The sequence below is a fragment of the Bombus pascuorum genome, chromosome 10, assembly GCF_905332965.1.
Source record: "Bombus pascuorum chromosome 10, iyBomPasc1.1, whole genome shotgun sequence".
Taxonomy (NCBI): Eukaryota; Metazoa; Arthropoda; class Insecta; order Hymenoptera; family Apidae; genus Bombus; species Bombus pascuorum.
Window position 1 is genome coordinate 1,340,297 of NC_083497.1, and position 23,808 is coordinate 1,364,104.

Here is a 23,808-nt window from a genome sequence, read left to right on the forward strand (position 1 = left end):
TATGAAATAAAACAACACGTTTTAATTATTTGAAGTGATAATTCAAATAATGTAATTTAAAATTAAGAATACCTTTTTCTTGGCAAACGGAAAACGTGGAAAACTTTCCCACGTTTTTATTTTTTTTAATACGTTTTATACGTTTGTATAAACTTTTACGGAAAATTAGTATCATACATGCATACAACTTTCAGATTATAATATCGATTAATTTTGTGAGAAGAATAGGAGAAAGGTTAAGCGGAATGAAATGTGAGCTTTTTGCGCTACCGGGGGACCAATATTTTCATGTTAATTTCGTTAAATTTTTATTGACATTACTACACACGGTTTTTTCAAGAAAAGTTTACAAAAATTTCGTGCTGAATATTTTTTAGAACAATAATAAAAAATCTTCTTAAAAATATCTTCCTTTTATAGTTACTTTTTCTGTTCAAAATACTTTTTTAAAACAGTAAAATACCTTAAATACTTTTCATACAACCTTGCTGTATAGTATCTACTGTGTAATTTCTTTAATTGTATTGGCACGAAGTCAACTCTCCAATCGTTTTAATGAAAAGCCGATCGATCGGCTTTCTTTTTCAATTAAAGTAAGTAGTTAGTACTTATCACTAACCTTTAAGCAAAATAAGGATGATTAAAGATTATACGTGGATTACGGAAACTTTTAATTTACAGCTGGCAGAATAAATGACGTAAATTTTAGTTGGATAATAAATAAATAAAGTGATATTGCAAAGGCATTAAATGTATCAAAATTTATTATTTTAATTAACAACATTCAAAACTTTTTGCATATGAAAGCTATTTTTATGTGAAGCTCGTACATATTTTATAAGTTTTATATCTTAAATTTAAATACTTGAAAGTAGAATTTGCCATTTTTATTTAATTTAATTACTTATCTTGTATTATTTTCACAATAATGCACATTTGCAATAGCTTTTAAAAAATACTTCATGAATACGATATATTTGATTAATCTTTAATTAATTATTAAATGTAAGTTATTACTTACCGCAAGAAAAACATTAGTAAAATGTTCTGTGATCTACAACCTGCAATGTTCACTGATCCAAAAGCTCAAAAACACTAGATACCGCGGTATCAGCATCCGGACGCTTCTAACCTCGTTTCAAAGCTGCGTTAAGTAGCATTCCGCAAGCTTAGCAAAACCTCGCTTCTATTGCTAGCCACCGTTTCGAAACACATATTAAAGACTGACATAAAACCATCGCGTGACCGCTGGGAAAAGTTTGTTCATTCACGAACCATCGAACATCGTGTAATTCATACTCATCAAACATAGTAGAGTATATGTATAACTTGCATATTGTTTGTCAAGTACCAAATTTGTTAAGAATATACGTTTAATCTCTTAGGTATTTTTTGCTGAATTTTGCGCGGAGCTGTTTCTTTGCACGGCAGAGTTTGACGTGAATTACGTGTAAACGATACAGCACTGTAATGCGTGACGGATAATGCTGTTTTCCGCGCAAGCACACTGAGATAAAGTTTTTGATAATTAAATTATAATTTTTCTTAAAGATATGACGCATATACTTAAACTTTAATCATTTATTTTAATAATTAATAATACAATTGAGATATATTTTAAAGCACGGTACGACACGTACAATTTTCACACTCATAGTGCGATAGTGTTTTTCAAATTGCTCTTTGTTTTCTATTTTGAAGCGACATTTTGAGACTGAAGATTCTAAAAAATTAGAAGAATACGGATCGGCATGTTAAAAAGAGCATGTAACAATGACATATTTATATTAACGAAAAGCAACAATTGATACCTGACACTGGAGTATCAAAACAGAGACTATATATTCTGTCTGCATATTGTTAACACTGTTATAAAATGTTGTTACAGAAAAAGTCTGAAACAAGACAAATGGAAAAAGATCATTTAGTTCAAACGGTGAGCGAATGAGTCGGTAGAGTCAGCCACTATAGTGGCGCGTCGTACCTAAGAGGTTAAGAACTGAGATCGGAAATTCTCAACCATTGTTTTCGTTACTCTTAACCCATTTGCACCATGGCCCTACTTAAGAGGACTGGTCCCTATCACCGCGCGCAGTCGGTCGTAGGTGCGGTAAATGACATCCGAATTCTTCATGGAGTTTATCGAAAATTTACTGTTCAAAACGATTGGTAGACAATGTCACTTCGCAAACATCGCATCTTACATTCTTTACAACAGAGAAAAAAAGTAAAAATTATTTATTTAAAAAAAAATTATTTAGATTAAAATGGAAATAAGAGGAGCAGTCGCAGCGCGCCTAATAATCCGCGTTTGGATGCAAATGGGTTAAGATAAGGAATCTTCACATCTTCCGCTATTTCTGCTAATAAGCAATAACATAACAGTAAACTTGATAATAACACTGGTCTACAAAATTTTACTTCCTTTTATCACGTAAAATTTAATATGTGTTTCCAGTAGCAATTTGTATGCGGAACTCATACATGGAATCTCTGTTCCTATCACGTCTGATTTTTGTGTGCCATACAGCATCATTATTTAGTAACTCATATAATTCTACACATCTGAAAATCGCGGAACATTGCGTAAAATGTCGGAATTGCTGATTTCCCGGAATATGTTGCTCGAAAGACATCCCATTTGAGTATCCAGCTACAATCAACCAGCATAACAGCATCCACTTGATGTGGTATCGTTTCTCCATATATGAAATGTTCTGATGAAATCGCTCAACATGTTTGTCAGTTACAACACCAAGATTTTCCGGGAAAAACCCAGACGAGAGTCCGGGAAATGGATTTTTAAGGACATGTGAACACGGAATGCCCTCTTGGATTTTACACTGTCATATTATACGCGCGCAGACATCTCTCGAACGATCGCAAGATCAGTCCCGGGCAATTAAATAAAATTATTATTTGGGTTATTAGGATTTCATTCTTCTGAATATATTAAGCACAAATTAGATTCACCCTATATATTTATACTACTGTTGACAAGTAATACAAAGCATTATTACATAGAAGGTACGAGTGATGGAACAAACCTGATTGCATCATCGAAAAATACGTAAGAATCAATGTAAATGTTCCGTGTGACAAAAATCGTGTAATCATATTCGATGTACTTTATTTTACAGAAATACATTATAATATTGTATTTTTTAAAACTAATCTTAATTTTACTTTTAGATTATAGAAATGATGAAACTGCCATTACTGATTTTTTAAATTTACAATATAAAATGAATGAAATATGAAAAGAGCTATTTCTGTGCACTTGTTTAATATTTAGCACGATTTTAAAAATCTCAATTATTACGATATTTAATTTCGCTCCTTAATTTTTAAGCCGCAACGTACGCATGTGCTAGTAAATATTTCTTAAGTAGATCAACACACTAGCATAAATTTCCATGCGAATACCTTCCTATTATGTGCACATGTACTTTCCTACAGTCTTAAGCCTCGTCTACATTGATAGACATTGTCTGCAGATATTGTCCGCCAACAGTCGCCAGATGTTCTAGTAGACTGTCTGCAGGTAATGTCGTTTGTCCAGCAGGAGTAGTCTGAGTACCAGGCGTGTTATTGAGTTAGAGATGCGCTGGAGATGAAATTTATGAATGTTGAAATTTAGGAATCTTTGTAGGGTACATACCTTAAACTTCTTAAATCCTGATTTTTAAAGCATAAATACATACATTCGTTTGCGGAGTCGCATATCATATAAATAATTAACATTGTAATGACGAAAAAAATCTTTTACCATGAAATACTAGCCCAGGATTTAATGGCTTTTATTTATGTTTTTCAACCATCTCAAAGGTAACAGTTTTTCGACATAAATACATAGGAACATAAATACATATATAAATAAATACATAAATACTTTTTATAGGGAATGTCATGACTGATTAATGTATTAAAAAATAATTCTATTAAAAAGAAACGAAGTTGACCTTTGTATTTTGCAGTGATTTCGACGAACGACATGCGTTTTCAAACTTTTTACTTTCGCTTTTCCTTGTCTTGATAACAAATACCGTATCATAGATCTCACCACCGTACAACGAAATTTTTGCTTCCCAAACGGGATAAAAAGCACATTCCATTTACATTCCACCCGCAGACATTGTCTCGTGTTTTCCATTGGAATGAAAAACTAAATAAATGTGTTCACGGACTTTTCTTCGAATAACGTATGTCTGCCAACTTTTGTCTTTCAGTATGGACTCAGCATTTGTTATCACATGTAACGTCATCGAGTCGACGCAAGAAAGAAAATTGCACGGCTGGTCCCGTTTCCCTGCTTCCACTTGCACGGAGAACGACACTTTAGCGCGCGTTCGTGGAACTGCACGTGGTAAAAACGTAGTCCGTCTCGCCGTGGCGAATCTCTCGAGCTCGAACGGCGGAATTGTGTACGCGAGCGTGAGCGTGGTCGACGATGTTTGTCGCTTGCCAGCGCGTCTATTCGCATCTCCAAACGGTTAAACTGTTCGCTCAAACTGTTGATGGCGGCGGCCAACGGGTCGCTCATTGCCGAGTTTTGTACCAGCGGCTTGGTAATGGCAGTCATTCTGTTTGCGCGCTGTCTATTCTGCGAAAACGCCTCCTGTATCCTGTCCGCGGCCCGCGTTAACTTTTCTACGTTCGTGTCAACCATCACGATCAGGATTTCCCTGAGGCGATCCGGCAGACGATTCCTCCACAGGATGAGGATGAACTGCTCGGACGCGAATGGACTGGCGAGTATTTTTAGATCATGATAGAATTGAAACGGCTTCCGGTCGACCATCACCTCGTCTTCTATCAACCTCTGCACTCGATCGCTGTCTGATTCTGCCAGGATGCGAATTAGCTCGGCCTTCAGTTTTTCGTATTGACCCGTGGCCGGAGGGTTCATCACTATGTCCTCAATTCGCTCCAGATACTGAGGCTCGAGGCACGATATGAGAGCTGTGGATTTTTCTTCGTCGTCGGTGATGCCCACGATCGCGAATTGTCTCTCCAGTATGGAGAACCACAGCCTGATCTTCATGGGCATTAAGGGCGGTACGTAAAGCGCTTGATTGGCCTACTTCGTTTGCTATCGGTTGCCATTTCGTTTCAGATCACGTCGGGGTCACCAATGTGGCGGATAATGAGAGGATCGGTGTTACTAAATAATGAAAAAGATTGCTGCTGCAACCGTCAAGTATATTTAGAATAAATAATATAAATATAAACATAATAAATACCATCGATAGATGTTTGCATAGATAAAGTAAGAACGCTCGATAACTCGTAAGACTATGTTAATCGCAGATAATAGCGCGGATAAATAGCTTGTGTAATCACTCGTATAACTCGGATAATAACTCGGTAATCTGCCGATATTTACAATATGTTGTTTATCATAACACCATAAGTTTTTATTTCTTCAGATATTGCAGATTATCTTTGAAGTATGATACAAAAATAAACTTTTTAGATGCCAGTTTCTCGTGAAAAAAATGCTAGACAAAAATTCATTATCAATGACGAAGAAATTTGAGTATTTTTAGATTCCTGATTAACGAATTGTGAATGAAAAATTTACGATCACTTATAATTGCAATGCTTTTTATATTTGGGCAATTATTAATAAATTATAAAATTTGAATTATTTTCTAAGAAAGTAATTAAATCGTTTAATGGTAGAATGTTATTTTGGATCCACTTGAAGTTTGAAACACTCACTAAGAAAAAGATGGTGCGTTAATTTTAGAATATTAATATCGTTCTTTTAATATCGTTCCCAGAGGAGCAAACTAAAATTTTCATTTAGGATATTATTTAAATCTTTTTTAACAAACCTGAATTTTTAAGTAATTGGAAAAATGTTAATGTCATTCTAAAATCACTAACCACGATGAAATCTTTGCCAATTAAGAGTTGAAGTGTTTTCCTGTTTCCATGATTGGTCATAGTTAATGCTTTTTTATTTCGCCCTTTGTTTCTCGGTCTGGTTCGTTAAGAAGATCAGACTCATTTCCAATAAAAACTACGAAAGTAGCAGAACTTTTTGGTTCAGAGAAAGTTGACTGAAGTTGTTCTAATTCTGTAATACAAGATCAAAATTTATCTCAAATCTACAATACGTTAAAACAAGAACAGAGATATAAGTACGCAAGATCAGGTTGAATAACATATACAAGCGGGTATGAGGTAATTTCTTATGAAAAAATAAGAAGAAGATATACAATAAAATTGTCTCGTATAACGCTTCGTTTTCGAGAAAATCGAGTTCAAAAATTTGTCGAGTAGGTATATTTGAATATATCTAATTCCAGACTAAATAGAAGTAAACAGAAGTAAATAACCAACAGGAAGTTATATTATATACGAAAATAGATCGAAAATGTCGAATAAAATTTGTTCACAAGATTTGTTACCAAGAAAATCATGTTTAAAAATTTATCACATACGTGTACTAGTTTTATTCTTAATAAAAACATGTTCAAACTCTGTTCACGGCCAATCTTCTTTAAATGAAGCCTTAAACGGACAGAGTTTATTCCACATTTTTTACTTATTTTTGCATGTTAACTAACCTTTTGCTGATTGTTTATTCACCTTCAGTCCATAATTAGTCAGGTTCAAGTATACTTGACAAATTTTCAGACTCGATTGTTTTGATAACTAAGCGTCGAACAGAAAAATGTATTCCATAGGATGCCTTGAAATGTTTGGCACAAACTTTGGGAGTAGGTAATACTCATCAAAACAAGCAAAAAGTAAACTCTGAATAAACGTGGGTCGAAAAACTACTACTTCCGAAGTTACGTTCTTATTTACGGAAGCGTTGCTGGTGTCACATAGGAGACACAAGAAATCACGAAATTGACAGATCACCGACGATTTCTCGCATCACAGTTTAAACGTTTCACAAATAAGGTAAAAAATTGAACTTTAGATATTTTGTTTTTTTATTTAGTAGACTATTTACAATCAATTCTCATAGAGAATTTTATGTAAATTATTTTGGCGTGGTACTGTAACTTGGATTATAAGAGTTTAGAGTATGTTTGATTCTAGTTGAATCTAATGCTTCAATCTAAAGGGTGTTGTCTTTTTAGTCTGCGGATCGGATCCGTCGCGTCAAGTAATTGAGTAACTAATGGGTTTTGGTAGTTGTTAACTCTTGTATTATATCTATTACTGAATCTGAATATTTCTTCTTTGACTGTGGCTATCTTAAGGTCGCGGTGTATCGTTTCGTTGATAACATACCAAAGTGCATCTATTAAGGATCTTAGAGTTTCTGATTGGAATCGTTGGAGAATTTCTACGTTGGAGTTGCTCGTTGTTCCCCATAGTTGTTCCTCATAGGTTCAAACAGGTTTTAATATGGCTTTGCATAACATTATTTTATTCTGCATGTTTAAGCTGCAGCGTCTGCCAATGAGCCAATGGAATTTATTTAGTTTTGTTTTCAGTTCTTTGAATTTATCTGCGATGTGCCGTTTCCATGTCATTCTTCTGTCTAGAATCATATCCAGATATCTGACTGTATCTTTGTTTGGAATTGGAATATTATTTATGGTCATCTGTGGGCAGGATGCTTTAGATATAGTAGTAAAATTTATTGTACGAATCCAACAGAGTCACGGTTCAGAGTATTATAACAAAAGGGTTTGGATTTGGGAGGGTTCTTATACTGAGGTTTTAGTCCCTCTGGAGGGGTTATCGTCGAGTGTATATCAGAAGCGGTTATTTCGTTAATATCTGGTTATTGTTTCGATAGCTGTGGCATGCAGGATGTTTTGTCTACCCTATTACTGCTTCTGAGCGTATGACACTGGCCACCTCACGGCGGTTGGATTGGAAAAACTAGCCCAAACACAAGCCTGATACATCGACGATATTCACTTTTAATTGAATTATAACAGATATTTCTTACAATCGCGAATATGCACGTTGTGCATGGACCTTTAAGTTCGCCCGAATCTCCGTTTATAAACGGAAAATAAGCGGCCGGCAGTCAGTAGCCGATACTGATGTATACCCTGCCATAACCGCAAAACTATAGACACGATTCACTGTCCGGTATTAGCATTTCTTCGCGAATATCTCTACCTACCTATTAGTATAGGAAAATATTATTCAAAATGTTTATTTATAGTACATAGAAAAATCACCGAAATAGGAGCGTAGTTAGCTTTTCTACTGTTTCACGCTTTAAAATTTGTTAAATTTTGTATTTTTCAAAAGCGGCAGTATGTTTACATTGTCTTCATCTTTCATACATTAAATTCGACAAATTAAAATTAAAATGTCTGCTAAATTAACGGATTTTCGATACAGATAGGTTAATACTTGTTTGTAGAAAATATCCAGCTGGATCGACTAATATTATAAAAAATATTCATTTCAGGTAGCTGAGTCAGACGCTACGCTTTGCACGTAGAGTTCAACCGAATAACACGTACGGGCCAGCATAATGCGATTGCTTATGAAAACATAAGAAGAAAACATGGAATAATATTTGTTCACGCGAGGCTTAATTCTCGAGAAAATCGAGTTTGAAAATTGGTCAAGTATACTTGGCTAATTACCGACTAGATACGACCAGAAAATTAGCAGTATACAATTAGTGGTATACAATTTTTTCGTTGAAAACTTTATTTTCAAGAAAATAATGCCTGATCGTATTTAAATTGAGAATTGGCCCAGTACACAATTTTCAAATCTATTTCTTTCAGAAACGAAGGGTCTTTTTCTTGAAAAAATTTCAAGTGCGGGTAGACGTAATATTTTCTCTACCCGTTAGTTAATTACACAAATTTATAATTTTTGCAGTAAGATTAACTATGAATCAACAATCATTATTGCGTGTTAAATAAATATAAAATAGCGTAAGAATTATAAATTAATTATACTTTTATTATAATTATAATTGCATTCACAGCAGTTTGGAACTTTTCAGTTAATTGCTATAATTAAAAAAATTGTTGTCCACTAAGGATAATTTGTTGTTTCAAATTCACTTCTTATTGCATGTGCATATATATTATTTAAGCATAAATTCCTAAGGAAAAATGTTTTGCGAATGTTTTCATTTAAGATGGAAAAAGGTAGTTTTATGTAACAAAATTTGCACTCAACGTGTAGTTCAGTTTAAGCCTGTTTAAAATGCCCAACACAATATAATTTCCTAAATTGACTTCACCATTTTTCGCAAGAAAAGATATCAAGTAAAAAAGAAACGTTCCCATTCTGGTGGATAAAGAAGGATATAGGAGAGATGGAAGAAGCTGACGATGCCTTGATGTTAATTATCTTCGTTTTATCCTTCTTCTACACAGATTTCCAGCCTTTTATCCACTGTCTATCGAGCTTTTAGTGGTAAGCGAGCCCTCGTTCCAGAAATACGAGACTGTGATTCACTAGACGTTTCCTTTCTCACGGTTAAGTGGGTTGTCTAAACTCTTGTCGAAATAAAGAAACGAGTACGATTATTATATTATATTATAGATTATTATATAAGAGACGAAGATTCTAACAAAGAAGTTGTTATAAGATATTTGAAAAGAGTGTATTTTTTTTTCTTTCTCTCCAAGCAGACAGGCTGCAGATTTCGCTTCAGTAAGAACAATTACAGTGAATTATATGTTTACGATAGCTCGGAAAGGTACTCGTACGCTTACCGTAAAAATCTTTTACGTGTTACATAAACATTTTGAAATTTTATTTACATTATAATGACACGCGATTGCGATGGTTATACTGGCAAAATGCGAACCCGATCTGACAATATTGTTGAAGTGGTCACCACTTCTAGGAAAACTCTACATCTGGTCTTTTTAGTTTCCTCAAGCACTGAAGCCATCGACAGCGTATAGACAATCGACTGGGACGAAGGCAGATCATAAACAGTAGACAGGCGACGATGGCTTCAGGGCTTTCAGCTCAATTATATTCCGATTTGTATTTACACTTCCGTATTTAAAATTTATTTTCTACCCTACAAATTATCCACGCGTTCCTTTGTTCACACATCAAATAACCTCAACAAATATATATACCAGTTGCAAGATGTTTACTGCAAACTTACGACTAGTAAAAAAGTACCTTTTTAATATCATAATATCAGTACCTTTTTACATCATATATATTCATATTCTATAGTAATGATACTTTATTTTTATTTTCATTTTTCTATATTTTTCCTTCTGACTCTTTTCAACGATCCTAGTAGATGAGTGTGAACATATGTTTACTATTTTCCATTTATTTCATAAAAATGTTTTATTCTACGTACCCGTGTATTACATCATATTCGAAATACACTTGATAACGATCGTTAATATCAGAATTCATAAAAACATTAAAATTCATAGAAAACTATAAAAACATGGAAAAACATTTTCTTTATATTTTATGGTATTTTTTAATGTCAAGGACAGTTGCTAGATTTTGTTGAAAAAATAAACAAATTATTAAACACATTGTTCAGTCACGTTATTTAGTTCACTAAACTTTTGTATAAGCCCCTTACATTCATTAAGTCTTTTTTGCGGTTACAGAGAAACGTAGAAATCTCCCGATCGTCAGTGTGGAGGGAAGAAATCGATCTGAAGAACATGACACAGTATCATCTGACACGAATCTGGACGTTAATCGCAGTGGTATGTATACACATACAATTGAAAGTTGTAAATATAAAGAAATGAAATTGAAGTTTTTAATGAATTTAATTATAACTTTAACAACCTGTTAAATTTTGTTTTATCACATGCTTTATATCATTCTTTGTATAGTAGTTAGATGAATAAATTTAAACATTAATATTAACAATCACCCTCTTTATTCAATTGCGTTTCTTGCACGCTTCACAATCATAGTTTAACCAATTAGAAAGCACTCATGATGCGCGCACACACACACCCTTACTACTACCTCTGCAATAAATTTAATCGACATACTTGATAATAATTATCAATATCTTTCTACGCATTAAAATCTTCCTTAAAAATTGAATAATTATTTCAACAAAATTATCAACTTCATTTTTAAATTTATGTAATATCATTTTATGGTTTGTACTAAATCTTTATGAAACGAACAGTTATCACGAAAACTCTAACAATTGTATAACGTAATAAAAATGTCTTTTGTATTTTGAACAAGAATGAATGAATTTGAACAAGATAGAAATGCAAATTTAAAAATGAATAACATAGTGGTAAAGAGTATCTTAACTGCAAGTTTACATTGTAGCAACACGAAAAGTTCAATGCAGTGAAATAGAATACACTTACTTTGTAGTAGTTTCCACCACTGATAATTTTAGACAGGTATTTAAAAAGATATTTAAGACATGACAAGACATATAAAATGTAATAAGGAAAAGGAGAAATATCAGATCATTAGAAATACCTAATCATAGGAGAATTTTGTAAATACTTTTATGCAAAAACTCATGAGAGGGGTCGAAAATGTAAATAATAAGAGCCATAAAATATTGTTCAACAAATATTTATATTATGCTTATAAAATTTAATACTATTATTTATAGAGTTTACAATACTGATTGTTTATTTTTATTCAAGTATAGCAATCTTCTACATTTTCTCACAGCATTATTAACATTTAATCGGTTTAAGAACAAAATTTCGAAGAGGAGCAACGAAAGTAAATGAACGATGCTTGAAAAATATTCCAGTTTTCAAATTGATTAGTAAGTTCTTTCCTTTAACGTGTCGTCTCTAAACCAAAACCGTCTTCCTTCGTCTTCCTTCGTTCAATTAAAAATATTTAGTTATAATTTCATAATAGACTGCACATTATAACATTACTCTAAAGGTAAACAACAGTTCAAATATTTCAACGTATTTTGAAAAATGAGAAAATGATTGATGAGGACATTTAGATAGAACCTTTTTTAAGGGGGCGGGGGGCAGTTACGTGTTTCAATGGGGTCATCATACAAAGGATAATACCGCGACGAACTAAATAAAAAGCAAGAATACAAGCTAGAAAACAATAAATTAAATGAATTAATAATTGTACCTATATATACAGAGTGTTGCACGTAATTTGAACAATTCACTATCACTCTGAAACAGATGAAAAGATAAAAAGGAATTTCATTAGACGAAATTAAGGAGTATCATGTAATATATGGTTTAGTGTACGTGATAATTCCGTAAGTGCCTTTCGAATACCTTCAGATTATCTACATTCTTCAAATAGAATTGTTAAATTTTTATACACCAATCGATCTTTTGTTCTCCATAAGAAAAGAATGAAAGGCGATTAGTTTAAAAGATATCTCAATATAAATTTTATAAGACTTTGCACTATGGTGGTTACGAAAAGACGCGGAGAAATACTCTTGTGTTCATGTTTTCCTTGTCTTTCGTACACTAAATTTGACAAAATTAAAATTGCAATACTTCTTTAAACTAAGCGCCAACCGTGGATAATCAAAAAACCCATCGATTTACCTATAAAAAACATTAGAATTCTATTTAGAAAGGTATAAGCGACGTACAAATTTTTAAAACACTACATCTTTGGCATAAACACTTTGTCAACACATTTAATTCTGTTTTATGAAACCTTTTTCCATCTTTCATCGTTTCAGAATCTCGTGGTCACAATTGTGTAAGACACTCTGCATATCTAAAGAAGAAATTTAAATTATCGTTCTGAATATGTATAACTCTTTGAATATTTCATTCCTGTTGCATCATCAATAAAATAAATATAGGCGACAAGTTTAGAGACTATTTTGTTTGCTTAACGGTCTTCTTCGGGAAATACTGAAAACCTACGTTTATTGCAAACCATCTACGATAGTAAAATTCATGTAAAAAAATATTAACTCAATGTGTACCACTACCGTCCCATCTTTACGAATGTCACGTTGTACACACACGTCGCACCAGTCGTTAAGGGAATAATATAATTTTAATGCGAAGCATTTAAGCATTACTTGCAAACAAATTTTATTACGAGTCTTCTACTCGCTATTAACCATCGATGTCAACTATTTTGTGGTTACTTACAACATACTTTCATATGTATATTTTAGTATTTTTACACGTTCAGATTTTAATGCATTTTCTCTCTGTTCATTTTTTTAAATATAGCACGATGTTTTTATTAATGAAGCACGCTACATTTATCGGAAGAACATTTTATAAAAATAATATAACTGAATATTAGATTTCAAGCTTTTACGATGGTAGGATGTCATGTATTGAAACCAGTTTCAGGTCTGCTCCAAAGAAGTAGAGTGCAATGTTTACGAAACGTTGGCGCAAAGTGCAAGTGTAATATTGACACGACTGCTCCCGTGAAAGCAATAACATGACAATATGACTAAATAGGGTGCAAATTTTTCCAATATAATCATGACAGTCGCGCCAAATTATAGCGCTGATATAATGTCAAAGTGTTTTATATAACACGCGCAATATACACATTAAAGTTTCTTGCGGTCACTGTATGCAGTTCACTAGTCAGATAATAAAGTAAGTTGGAATGTTCATAAAAGCAATGTGCAATGTTCGGGCCAAAGCACAACATACTAATAAAAACATAATTGAAATCCGAACAACCTGAGAAATGTCACCCAAGAATCGTAAAAGTTTGATCTAAAAGCTTACTTCGTTAACGATTGTACACATATCTTATCGTGTTGGTTTGTTTAGGGCACGTGATAAAAATCGAACTAGAGCTGAAGGAAGCTCCGGACGACATGATCGTCGGATCGACACCATTCAAATTGGACGTGACCGATGAAATCAATTCGACCTATCCAGATGGTGAGTTCAAAAACCCAAGAGACAAACCCTCGTTATTTGTACATAATTCGAAAATCACGCTTGGTCCTCGATTCACTTCGCTATTTCAAATTGAGAAATTGCAGAAGATCGAAGAGACAAGCGTACATATCTTTAAATTTTACCGTGGGGAAATCGACTTTTTCACGTTTTATTGAACCAGCACATTTAAATAAGCGAATGTGTCCCTATACGTGAATGTGTAGACAGGTGTGTATCTATTGTACAGAAAATCTTAGCGATTGAAGTATCTTTTGTTTCTTTTTAACGCTTGATGCGCGTGTCCTCTTTCGTTTTATTCTATACCAGACACTAATGCGCACAGTATTGTTTTCATGCTAAAATAAATAAATAAAATAGGAAAAATATGAAATTACAGAAAGGACATGTCGACGTGTGTTAGAAAAACTAGCACATTTCATTTGTCTTGCGACGACTAGCAGATTTCAATTTACTACGAAGAAAAGTACGTGCCATCGTTTTCACCGATAATCAGCATGTGTGTAATGAATCGCTGTGCGATTCGGCAGATATACGTTTCTAATCATGCAATGCACACGAGTGACATTACACGATTAGAAACATATAAATACGTACGCTGCAATGTCGTTCATATGCATCGATTTCCAACACTCTTGACATCCACGATGATTATCGGTAACTCAAGTAATTTTTTTAGAATGGTTACCGTGAAATAAATTTCATGGGCTAAAAAATGTTCAACACTGGATAATTTAAATAATATCCGAAGAAAGAGATGTCCTGGTGTGCATGTTTCCAATCCTTCTGGTCATCTGAAACAAGGAATCCAACGGATTCTTAATCAGTAAAGATGTCGCTATCGCCCCTACGTCGGAGAAGTAAAAAAAATTTTTTTTACAAAATGGTGGCCGTTTTTTTTAACAGTTCCACAGTTTTTAAAAATAGTTAAAAATTAAAATTTTTGACTTTAATCTAGTAAGCGACAGAGGGACATATAGAGAAGATTCATGCAAAATTTCAAATAAATCGGTTCGGTAGAACTTGAGATATCGTGCACGCCAGCTTGAAAAAAGTAGTTTCCAGAAAAACGCGTTTAAAGTTTTGAGTATAGTTTCACGCAGTTTTACTCACATAATGGTATGGTATACTTAGATTATTTCAATCGGCGATTCCCGCTCCATACAATGGACCTTCCTCCACTTCAAAATGTTCATTCTTTGAAGTTCGTTCGTGTAGACGAGCAGTCCTGGCTTCCTTTGAAGCATCCGAAGCTCGGATTTCAGAGCGTTCGATCCGAGTTTCGTCCCGTTTGACAGCGAACGCGTGGGCTTCTCGACCAATCGTGATTCCCATAACGTTCAGTACTTTTAAAATGGATATAAAACCTTCATTAAATATACTAACAGCGAGAAAAGTAGCAATTTCAATGGTCCGCGTTCCTGCATGAATGTGTTTCGGAGCAAAAGTCCATATCAAGGAATTTAACGATTCGTTATTATTCTGAGTTTCAGAACACAAACATCGTTCTAACAAGGTATTTGCAGATAAACTTTCAGAGATTGGCTTTATAACTTTCAATACATCGTCATTTGGAGGAGGATTTTCATGGACAAATTCATCGATAGCGCCCTCAGCCACAGCTTTTTGCTTTTTGGTCGATTTGTTCCGGTCAGACCAGTTTAGTTGCCGCGTCACCAAAATCGCTGTAACTCGGTAAATAATTGGAATTGTGAAAAATCCCTTTGATGACATACTTTTGAATGTCTAAACTTTGGAAATATAAAAAGAAAAAAATTTCGATTTTATCAAATTTCTAGACTAGAATATCCCCTTAATTCTTCAAAGATTCGTCCTTCTGTGTGGCTACATTACGTTCGCATCACATAATTTTCTTTCTTAGCGTAGATTATGGAAAATTCAGGACCAATGCGAAGCAAAAATCTTTGGCACGAAAATTTCGCGCAGGACACAGGCTCCTTCTATCCGCCGGTTTTGCCATGAGAAATCGCTGCAAGGTCGGCTATCGAAATTCCTGTCGTGTTCGCTTGAGTAACCAGTACGTCGCATTACTGTCAGACATTCATTAGAATCTTAGATCTTGCTTCGTTAGAATTGAAATTTAATTAACTCAATTTGATATTCCACATAAGAAAACATTCGAAAAGCGTCAAGTTACGTACCTTAGCTTTCGAGTTATAGAAGCAAATTAAAGAAAATGTTTCGAGTTTTCGCCTCGTTTCCTTAAAGGAAGCCTGTTCCTTAAAGCACCATCGTAAATCGCTAGGATGGATCCATTGTATGATCACCATGATCTATATCCAAGTTTTTGTTTTTGGGGTCACTTGTAATCTACCGCGAACTCAACGTAAGCGAACAATATACACGACGGTGAGGAAAGATGCAAAATGGATTTGAGATTATTCGAAGAACACCTGGTATTTTCGAGTGAATACGTGCATGAATACGAAATTAAGGCATAGAGCAGCGTGTGTGAGGTACGAGATAGACACGTTGAACGTTTTCTTTAAACATTCATAACTTGAAGAGTGAATCATGCAAGACATATGTATATTCATAAGATGTTTCTTAGTTATTTATTATATAAACACTTTTTTCACGATCGCAGGATAATAGGAAGAAAGAAACTTGAAATGCAAATTCGAAAAGGATAAAAAATGGTAGAAAAAATGAAAATACGAATGTTCTAATAATCATTCTACAATATCTATATTTTTTTCGCGTGGAAATTCTTTAAATATACTTTTCGAAAAAAAGATGAAATATTAAAAGAAAAAAGGTAGGAAGTGGCACAAATGAACAAATATGAAGACAAAGTTAGTACATTTTTCAAGTAGCGTTATATCGTGCACGCTATATTCGAGCTCGAGTATTGTTGGAATTACAGGAAATAAGTAAGGCTCAAGTGTACAAAGTGTACAAAGTGTACAAAGAACCGAAGCTTACTGGATTTTGAGTGATTTAGCAAGTAGGTTTTTATTGCTGTCTCTTGCACCCTTCATGTGGATTCGCACACTACGATTCACTTTTGTATAGTCTCCCTTCGTAGACACTCTCCGTGCTTTCATTACCTTTGTGATTAGAAGAAGGAGTTTTACAGAGCTGGGTAAAATTTCGAGAAAAAATATTTTCAATAGTGTTTTAAGTAGTAATTATGCTATGATTCGAAGAAAATAGTATTTTAAATAGAAAGTGAGATATTGGTAAATAAAGTATATTCATTTTGTCGAGTTAAAGAATATGATAAAATATTTGAATATTTTATTATATTCTGAACGAGTATTTAAAATATATTTTATTCCTTGAAAATAAAAATAAATTGAGTACAGAAATAATAATATTAAGACGTATACATATATATAGACACTTTCCTTAGACTGCCCATTAATATACATACTTGTACGAAGAGCATTATATATGCACATATGGATACCTTCTCACACAACATTAGCATATGCGAAATTTTGCTGACAAAAACACATTAACAGTTTTACTAAATTGATACAAGGTGGGACAAAAATTCCTGGGTGTTTTCTATTGTAGTAACTATAATAACAGTGAAGTGGTCACTACTTCTGAGAAAACTCTACATCTGGTCTTTTTAGTTTTCTCAAACACTGAAGCCATCGACAGTATAAAACAGTATATTAACAGTACTATAAACAGTAGACAGGCAACGATGGTGTCGCGTAATTTTAAATGACAACCAATTAATTCAGTAAATGGCTGCCTTTATTGGTAACACAGTTAAGTTTTTCGTACGAAAAGATTACATGAACTGTCGCAGACCCGTCTCGTACCATCAAGGAGGAAAGCTCGGTGTGGGTGTGCCCTTTTGAACTAAGAACGTGGATTCGTCGTTCACACTTTTCGGTAGAAAAGTGAGGGTAATGATCCGCGATGCCCATTGGTTAATAAATGAAACTGTAAAGACAAAGAGGAGCCGATGCGGCTCGTGGGCATCCTTGTTCATGGGAAAAGCCTGTTATTTCGCTAGACACCCGCTTTCTCCGTAATTGGTAAAAGCGTGCAAAAACATAAGAACCATCCGTAAACCGAAAATACTTATATGAATAGAAATGAAACTGAACAGATTCGGTTTATGGTATTTCCTTAGGTTTGTTGCGGGTCGGTGTAACAATGCGTAGGTCTTGGCGGCCAGACCGCGAGGAACCTCGCAAGGACCATCGCATTTGGCGTAACACGTGGAAAGCAGAACTCGATCCGTAACAATAGCTTCGGGGCTTTCAGTCATAGGGTAACACTGTCAGCGTGCGGATCTGGACCAGCTCAAATTATATTCCTACGTGTACTTACACTTCTATATTCAAATATATTTTCTACTTTACAATTCATCCACGCGTTTTACGTTATACGTATGCGATAAAGTAACATAGCAGCAGTGAAATTGAGACTCAAATCGCGTTGACAAGTGTTGAAACAGTTTTCCATGTACAGTTATTTATTGGTTGCTATGTAACGTGTAAATAGCGTGACCAAATCCGATATCGATAACTTACCGCACAGATACCGTATGTTCACTTTTTGTAAAATTTGAGCTTCCATATACAACAAATAATTATTGACTGGCTTTTTATGGTATATAAAAGTCACATAAATTTGTGCAAAATAATATTTTTATTTATCATATGTTCCTCGATCTGTTAACAATTTACTGAATTTTTAAAACTGTTTTTCTCGAGAACACTGCAAGTGGACACACAATATTTGTGCATTTAGCCATCGATACGATCTTCTGTTAGAGCGAACCACGATTAAAAAGGATTAAAACGCACGCAGAAACTATAACATTTGTCAACTAAATGTATTTTCTTTTTAAATCTGGCTATCTCCTGCAAAGTTTGACAAATCTCTGAGAACCGCATAGATTCTCGATATTTGGTGTCGATTTTAGTGTTTGATTTCTACGTGTGACCATCGTCGCGCCGCTCAGATTATCCTCACAAACGCGCAATTTCAAACATAGCACTCGCTCTAACTCTACTTATCTACCTCTCAAGACACAGCAGCTGTATGCATTGACCAAATTAGATAGTTTGCCAATAGAGTCAGCAACATCGAAATTTACGATTTATTTGAAGTAATTCACAGTATTGCCGCTAGAATACTGCGTGTATTTGGACCAAGTTATAGCTTTCAAACGGTAGAAGATAAGAAGAAATTTATTAGGTAAAATTAGATGAGTTTAAATCACTCTGAAAGAGGAAGCACTTTGAAGATTTTAAAAACATCCCTATTTTTAGCGAATTATAAGCTTATTGTCTTCCTCGTTTCATACTATTTTTTATTGAGAAACGTTACTGTTTCTGATAACTTGGGATGGCTTTCATTGGATATATGACGTGTTTATGAAATATCTTTATTTATTTACAGAAAATATAGAAAACGATAAGTCCAATAATAATAATAAGCATGAAGATTATATTTTCGGCTATAACTTGATTTATTAAAGTTTATTGCTATGAAACGAAAGGGTATTATTTCATACATTTTGAAACTCGTTTTCGTATGCTGGAGAAGGTGGGAATGTACAAAATTGCAATCTTACAAAGATTCTCGAGTTATAGAGGTTCAATTTACTAAGGTCCAACTGTACCTTATACATTATACGTACGCGCTACTGATCAAAAATATGTGGACATATTATTATTTCAATATTAAAAATATGAAGACCTATTGTTGGGATTTTTTATCCAAATGGCACGATATTCGATTCAATTTTCTTTTAAAGATTAATACGCGATAAAAATATCGTCATCTTAATATCGGCGTCTGATTAAGTGTCAAATTATACATATATAGATACGATGAAGAAAATCTTTCCAAATTAGTCAAGAGTCTATCGTGATTCTGGCAATTATATCTGAGATTAGTCAGCATTTCAACGAATTATGTATTTTATTTTTGTTACGTCGAGTAACACTCTCCTCCACCGGATCGCGTGCCGCGGGCAGGCTGGCAAGCAGAAGTCCATACATTGTCACGGTGCGCCTTCAATGTCGTGTTTTTTAACCGTCGCCAGCGGCCCGCGGTATGTGATCCGGTGTCGTATATCAATACAATGCATCGACGAGCGTATGGTTACCGTCTGGCCGCGAGTTCCAGAAACTTCGATTCGGATCTGTTTGATTTTACGTGTTCATTGGCGCGTGCGGTGGCGTGATCCTAGGGTGGTGGGGGTTGTCTCCCCGAAAGACAAAGGAATCGGTCCAAGACAGTTTTTTCCTCTATCAAGCTTTCCAACTCATCAGTAGCATTCGAACAGTCAAACTCATCAGTCGCATTCGAACAGTCAAACTCATCATTAGCATTCGAACAGTCATACAAATCAGTCGTATTTCACAAGATCTCGCTAGAACATTCTATCCGTAACTTCAAACACGATTAGAACCAATACTTTCTGTATAAGTTATAAGTGTTAATCTGATACATATATATATATATATATATATATTAGAATAAGTTGCATTCATTGAATCACCCCTGTTATCCTAATCGAAACACGGGGAGCGACCAGTTCGCGGCGTCGATTAGCCGAATCGTAGCGAGAATTTACGCCTCTCGCTGACGCGTTCCTTCAAGACCGCGTCTCTCCGCGAACGGTCGTAACAATTTTAATATACCATCGATAAGATTTTAACTAAACAATTTATATTTCATATGACATTTACATTGACTCCAGAAGAAGATAAAAAGTAGTGCTATTAATTTATATATCTTAATGATATTCGTTATAAATGATAATATTGTTATTATAAACCGACCAAGGTTTCCACATACTTATAAGCAGCAGTATATATACTTAATGGTAGGTTAAGTGCTAATGTAAGTTCGTAAACTAGATCGTATCGTGACTGATACATTAATGAACATGCAAAGCTTTGGGGATGCTCTTCTAAGGTGCAAAACTATGCTGACCAGTTTAGTAATGCACTATCTGGTTCTGTGATGCAGAGATCAGATGGGAATTGAGACTTGCAAGAGAAGGTTATAACATAAATGAGCGCTTTCTAAATGAAATTAGAAATTTAAAGTTTATAGATCGGTTAACGTAATCACATCCTAAAATACTGTCATTTATTTTCATAAAGAAATAGCTTTTCTTGTGTTTTTAATCGTTCTATGAATATATACCCATAGCACACGAATTATTATTACACGGAGCCTGCACGACGTATCTTTTTGCCAAAAATTGCAAGTGTATTGCAACATAAAACAAAGCGTAACTCAAATCAAAGTTATATTCAGCATGTAGTTGTACATGAAAGTATTTGAACACTCCTAGAAACTTTTTATATATATTACACAAAACATTTTTGTTGAGGTTATTAGATGTATGAACAGAGGAACGCGTAGATAAATTGTAAAGTAGAAAATATATTTTAATACAGAAGTGTAAATACAAGTAATAATATAATTTGAGCTGGTCCAGATTCGCACGCTAGCAGTGTTACTCTTAAGGGCATCAACTATAAAAAATGCTAAAATTTATAATGGGTTTTCAAGATTATTGAGGAAACGTAATAAGGGTGTTTAGACATCTGGTGGCCATCTTACCCGAGGGATGGAATCTGGTTTATATAGAGAGTCACGGGACGTAACAATATCAAAGAGCTAAAGGAAAACCTTTCGATATTCTTCTTTTTTATTTAATTTGTACTCTATAATTTGTCCAGAGTTTGTCTATTTTATTCCTTTAGTGAGGTCAGTGGGGTGTTTTCTCTTTAGTCTTCTTTTTATGAGGGTTTTGCTCTTTTCACCTCAAGCTGGTTTAGATGTATTGCCATTCTATCCTTGCATTATTTTTTTTATTATTTGCGTTTATTTTACAATCAATTCTCGTTAGAGAATTTTAAGTAAATTTATCTGGCGTGGTACTATATGTTTGATTCTATTTGAATCTAGTGCTTAGGTTTAAGGTATAATGTCTTTTTAGTCTGCGGATCTGTTCCGACGTGTCGAGTAGTTGAGTAATTAGAGGGTTTTGGTGGTTGTTAACTCTTGTGCTGTGTCTGTTGCTGAATTTGGATAATTCTTCTTTGACTGTGGGCATCTTGAGGTCGTGATGTATCGTTTCGTTGGTGACGTACCAAGGTGCGTCTATTAGGGATCTTAAGGTTTTCGATTGGAATCGTTGAAGAATTTCTATGTTGGAATTACTTGCTGTTCCCCATAGTTGGGGAACAGCATATTCCATAGGTCCAAACAGGTTTTAATATGGCTTTGTATAGTGTAATTTTACTTTGTATGTTTAAGTTGGAACATCGGCCGATGAGCCAGTAGAATTTTTAAAATTTTGCTTTGAGTTGTTTGGTTTTATCTAAAATATGTTGTTTCCATATCAATCTTCTGTCCAGAATCATGTTCAGATATCTGACTGATTCTTTATCTGGAATAGGTATATTATTTATTTTGCGTATCTCCCGATTTCTTCTTTGACCGCTGGTATTTTTAGGTCTTTGCATATATCCTCGTTTCTAACATACCATAGGGCTGATACCACGGGGATATTTTCCATGCTGAGTTTAGAGTTTCGACTTCTTAGCCTAGTTACCCAGTACCTTCTTTTTATCGGTATTCTGTATACGCTGTCGATGGCTTCAGTGCTTGAGAAAACTAAAAAGACCAGATGTAGAATTTTCTTAAAAGTGGTGACCACTTGAACAATTGTGAAGTTCATTAGCATTGTAACGATTATTGTCGTTATATTGGAAAATTTGTAATGGATCTGAAAATATATATAGAAGTTACATGATAGTTATTTGGAGCATTCATTCTGCAAAGAGCACCAACGAATTTGCACAGTCAATTATTTACTATATTAATAAACCACAAAGTATACCTAGTAATACCACCTTTGGCACTAATTGTATACTTAAAACTGTTATTCATATAAAAAAAACATACAAAAATATACAACAAAAGTTTTTCCTCCGAATCTTACTTTTCGAGAAATTCAAGTTCGCAAGTATGTTAAGTATATTTGAATTTGTCTGATTACGGACTGGGTATGAGTAAATCATCAATGGGGTGTTATAATAGATGCGAAAATAACTAAGAAACGAAGAATAAAATTTTTCTGTTTAAAGTTTCATTTTCAAGAAAATAGAGTTTGAACATGTTTTGTTACGAATCGGCCTGATACACGCGTATGATAAATTTTCAAAATTATTTTTCTCATAAACACACCGTCTTATGAAAAATTTTTATTCCACATTTGCAACTTATTTTCACGTAGAATAACCTCCTGTCGATTATTTAGTCCTGCCCAGTTCGAAATTAACCATGTTCAAGTATATTTGATAAATTTTTAAACTCGATTTTTTTCAAATACTAAGCTCCGAACGAAGATATTCTCTTCCCGCTTGTACATAATTTTCGGCCACACCTTGTATATTTTTTCGGACACGGTTATATAAGACCATATACACATGTAATTCGAAATTTTTGCTGTTATAATTACGAGAGACGTGTTTCATTACAGTGCTAAGCTAACACCGCTAATGAAATTTTAACAAGTTTCATATAATGCACAAAATACCTATTCATAAAAAATTCTGTGATAAGTCTATAAATATTTTCATGAGCCACTGTACATTTAAAATATGGATATATCCTGTTTAAATTGTCAATGTGTAAAAAATGTATACAGAACTTGTGAATTTTACGAATCGACATGACGAGAAAGCTTGTTACATTTTAGACTGATTTTCTTAAAAAGTTATTGAAGATATACAACTTTGTGCGATGTGCTCAAATTTGTCTCGTTACTGCCTTTAACAGCAAATAAGATCATATGATCTCATTTAGAAAAGTTATGATCACCTTGATCGTTAGTGTCCCATCAATTAATTGTCAGCTGCCACAATAGTTCCTTTTTCTCTAAAATAACAATAACTGCTTATAAGTTAGCTAAAATTATGTTCTAAAGATCTATCCTTTCTCTAAAATTTGTTTACTCTAATTT

At 34.0% G+C, this 23,808-nt stretch overlaps 1 protein-coding gene across 2 annotated transcripts in view; it reads left to right on the top strand.

Annotated features, from left to right (window-relative positions):
* Nucleotides 1-23,808, top strand: part of LOC132911159 (uncharacterized) — a 326,329-nt gene that overhangs the window by 73,499 nt on the left and 229,022 nt on the right. The window contains exons 2-3 of one of the 2 annotated variants that reach the window (XM_060967568.1): nucleotides 10,554-10,655; nucleotides 13,689-13,802. The exons of the other annotated variant lie outside the window; for it this stretch is intronic. Of the exons in view, the coding sequence (XP_060823551.1) occupies nucleotides 13,736-13,802 (67 nt within the window). The 5' untranslated portion in view covers nucleotides 10,554-10,655; nucleotides 13,689-13,735. The remainder of the gene's footprint in view (nucleotides 1-10,553; nucleotides 10,656-13,688; nucleotides 13,803-23,808) is intronic. 2 annotated transcript variants of the gene reach the window in all.